This window comes from Triticum aestivum, chromosome 2B (genome assembly GCF_018294505.1).
Source record: "Triticum aestivum cultivar Chinese Spring chromosome 2B, IWGSC CS RefSeq v2.1, whole genome shotgun sequence".
NCBI classification, from domain to species: Eukaryota; Viridiplantae; Streptophyta; class Magnoliopsida; order Poales; family Poaceae; genus Triticum; species Triticum aestivum.
In genome coordinates this window covers 30,414,819-30,417,945 of record NC_057798.1, presented here as the reverse complement: position 1 = coordinate 30,417,945, position 3,127 = coordinate 30,414,819, and the positions used below count along the sequence as shown (strand labels likewise).

The 3,127-nt window shown below is 47.3% G+C and overlaps 1 protein-coding gene across 2 annotated transcripts; it reads right to left on the bottom strand.

Annotated features, from left to right (window-relative positions):
- Nucleotides 1-338: 338 nt before the first annotated feature.
- Nucleotides 339-2,396, bottom strand: LOC123040152 (bidirectional sugar transporter SWEET6b-like). Of its 2 annotated transcripts, XM_044463084.1 has the most exons (5): nt 2,225-2,391; nt 1,821-2,037; nt 1,533-1,694; nt 860-979; nt 339-741 (listed from the first exon to the last, which is right to left on the bottom strand). In XM_044463084.1, the coding sequence occupies exons 1-5, from the start codon at nt 2,302-2,304 to the stop codon at nt 580-582; spliced, it is 741 nt and encodes a 246-aa protein (XP_044319019.1). In that variant the 5' UTR covers nt 2,305-2,391; the 3' UTR covers nt 339-579. The 2 variants fall into 2 exon arrangements, with proteins under 2 accessions (XP_044319019.1, XP_044319018.1); XM_044463083.1 differs by having other exon boundaries at nt 1,533-2,037; nt 2,225-2,396.
- Nucleotides 2,397-3,127: the final 731 nt, after the last annotated feature.

The window sequence follows — 3,127 nt, the reverse complement described above, 5'->3', positions numbered from 1 at the left end:
AGTTAGCACCACAAGTTGGTGGGCTAAGCAGCTCCAGTTTGAACCTCACCAGCACCTAATTTGAACACATTATTTTGAGATATACATATAGAAAACAATTAACATGTTAAAAGGTTCAGAAAGTATGTTTAGCGGGACTCAAAAGCCATATCAAACCGCTAATTAGGTTAAGTCTGTGTCTCCTTTTCGCTCACACCAGGTTCAACTTGCATCACCAATAAGATCCCCTTTGGGTGTTTTTGTGCAGAAAACAAAAGATGACCTTGCCCGAAACATAATACAAACACATCATGGATTTTGAATAATGTAATTTAACAAAGCCATCATGTAAGAGCAGATTGAAAACAGGCAAGCATACATGGTGTCATAATATATATCTGGGATAACTCAGCTGCATTGGTATATATACACCTATAATTTGCACTAGTAGTCTCGGACAGACGACAACGGTTAAACAAAATTAAAGGCGATCTCAGACGCTACTAGCTAACAAAAAGTAGTACTAATTAACATCAACTTGTTGAAGTATCATCCGATATTAACTACTCAAAATCTTCAGGGCTAAAAACGAAGCCAAGTTTATTTCTCGACGGTGACCGAGACGTTGCCGCTGGTAACGGCGTTTTTGGTGAGCACAGTGGGCAGTTCAACGTTCTTGCCCTTCCTGGGGGTCAATCTGTAGTAGTAAAAGTACAGTATCAGCTGGATGAGGCCGAAGATTGTACCGAGGGCATTGGGGATCTGCACAGAATTTAAAGAGGACATAACAGTTAGATCAATCCGCTCTGAGGAGTTCTTGATTGTATGTCTGGCTGGGTTTGAGACTTCTTATTTCCAATGTGTATGTGTATGTACATACCGTGATGTAGATGTCAAACTTAATGAGTGCATAGCCCGTCCAGCAGAGGCCATTGAGGAAGTTCACCAGCGACAGGAAGAACGGCATGTACTCCACACTCTTGGTCCTGATCACTTTACCCTACAAATAAGCAGTACAATATTACTACTTTTATCTTAAATTTTTGAGTTATATGAGTATTTAGTACGCTCGTAAGTTGGTTAAAGCGTCCGTAATTAACAAGCAGCCTGAGCTAGTAATTCACCCTGTAAATGAAGTTTACCTTTGAGGTAGAAATAAACCGTAGGCTTTTGTGATTAAACATATATGATATAGCATCTTGTACAAGAACTTGGGTGTGTATGAGAGGTGAACAACTCAATTTGGACGTTTTCTTTGAACAGGGATTTGGCATAAACATTAAAACATGAAAGGTGGGTGAATCTTTTGGATTGACATAGATTTTCAAGCAGAATCAACAACAAACAAGGTGTACTACTTAACAAATTAAGGTCTGTCAAAAGCATCCACTAGAACTTTAAAAATAAATTATAGGCAGGTATTTTTCTAGACAACGCATCATTATCACACCATACGTGCACAACGCAGATTAATTAGCCACCTGAACTAACAAGTTAAAGCGGTTATCAAAGATCGCGGGTCGATGATCCATAAGTTAGGGTGGTGTACGTACCATGATGGTGAGCGGGGAGGCGTACATGATGGAGCCGAAGATGACACAGAGGATGCCTACGATCATGGAGCGCTTCTCATGGGTGTGGGCGCCGACGAGCACACCGGCCACCACGGCAGCCATGAACGCCGCCTCGATGGCGAGCACGCTGAGTATCTTCCACTGCACGCACAGCACAGGCACATGGCATGGGTTAGGGCATGCAAAAGGATCTTCTGTACAGAAACTAACACCGAAAAGATACAGTAGGCCGGATGAGGGGGCATTAGGAGGGTTGCACGTATGTACCCTTGTGTTGTTGGCCGCGTAGATGATGAAGATGATGATGTAGGCGCCCTCGATAACAAGGCCGATGCCGTTGATGGTGAGGACGAGGGTGCTGTTGGGGTGGACGATGGGGAGCCCGTAAAAGAACCAGAGCAGGCAGTTCATGAGCGTCGCCAGGTAGGGGTCCGGCTTGAACTCCTCCACGTCCTTGGCCTTGTAGATTCGCCAGAACGTTGGCCTGCGGACGTACAAGCAGAAAACAAGTATCAGATTCATGCCCTAGCTAGCTGCCACAACCACCTTCGATGTATACAGATTAGACAAGAGGGAGACGAGACAATCCACAAGCCACAACCACGTTCCATGGATGTATACACATTAGGCAAGAAGGAAGAAATACTACAGAAGCGGGGGAGAGGGCTTACACAGGGGAGAGGAAGAGGCCGAAGGAGATGACATTGCCAATGATGCCGACGATGTTCCGGGCCACGTCGGCGGAAACCATGATGCTCAGCTAGATCGACCGCCCGGAACACAACTCGATTGCTCGGGGAACAAACGACTTCAGGAAGGTTGGTTCTGATTTGTTTGGGGCGTGGGTGGCCCAACTTATATAGTAGGGGGTTAGCCTTCGCCTTACCCAAGTTATATCTGATGTGGATATGGTTAAGGGTAGGTTAAACGGTTTGATTTGGGTGCAGTCCTTATCGAACTCCCTCTCCGGCCGTGCTCTGCAGACGAAAAAGGATCACGCAGCTAGGAGCTAGCTCCTCTCCCACGTAACAATACTCCAAACCCCCATACAGTCGTACGCAAACAAACAAGGACAACCCTGATCGCCAAACTGTCACGGACCAAGACCGACCCAGCCGGCGTCACCCAAGGACACTGCAAAGCTCAAGACCGACCCAGTCGGCCCAACGACTCCGGAAGCCCAACACGCCTGTTACCGCAGGCCATGAAGTGTTGTTACCGAAAAAGGCTTTCGCTCCTCTTTATAAATAAAGCAAACCGCCAGAGAGCGCACATACATGGACTAGTTCACACGCACACACCCAAGTCTCACAAGGAAGTACAAAGGTTCTGCTAAGGGCACAGCTCAACAAGCCGACAAAAAACGAAAAAGAAAACAAGGCAGCCGCCAGGGGCGACGAAGGAGCCTAATTGGGCTCTGGCGGAGGCGGCGGTGGCGGCGGCGACAGGCGGAAGGCCATCGATCGGAGGTCGGTGATGAAGGCGGAGATGAAGGCGGAGATGGCGTCGCGGTCCAGGGGGCGGCTAAGCGGCCACCAAAGCTGCAAGAAACCAGAGAATTTGAAGACTGCGTC

Excerpts from the sequence above, each read along its gene's own strand:
- LOC123040152 (XM_044463083.1), bottom strand. The coding sequence starts at position 2,304 with ATGGTTTCCGCCGACGTGGCCCGGAACATCGTCGGCATCATTGGCAAT. Across the intron at positions 980-1,532 it reads CCTCCCCGCTCACCATCATG|GGTAAAGTGATCAGGACCAA; the intron begins GTACGTACACCA and ends GCTTATTTGTAG. Across the intron at positions 742-859 it reads AGTTTGACATCTACATCACG|ATCCCCAATGCCCTCGGTAC; the intron begins GTATGTACATAC and ends AATTCTGTGCAG.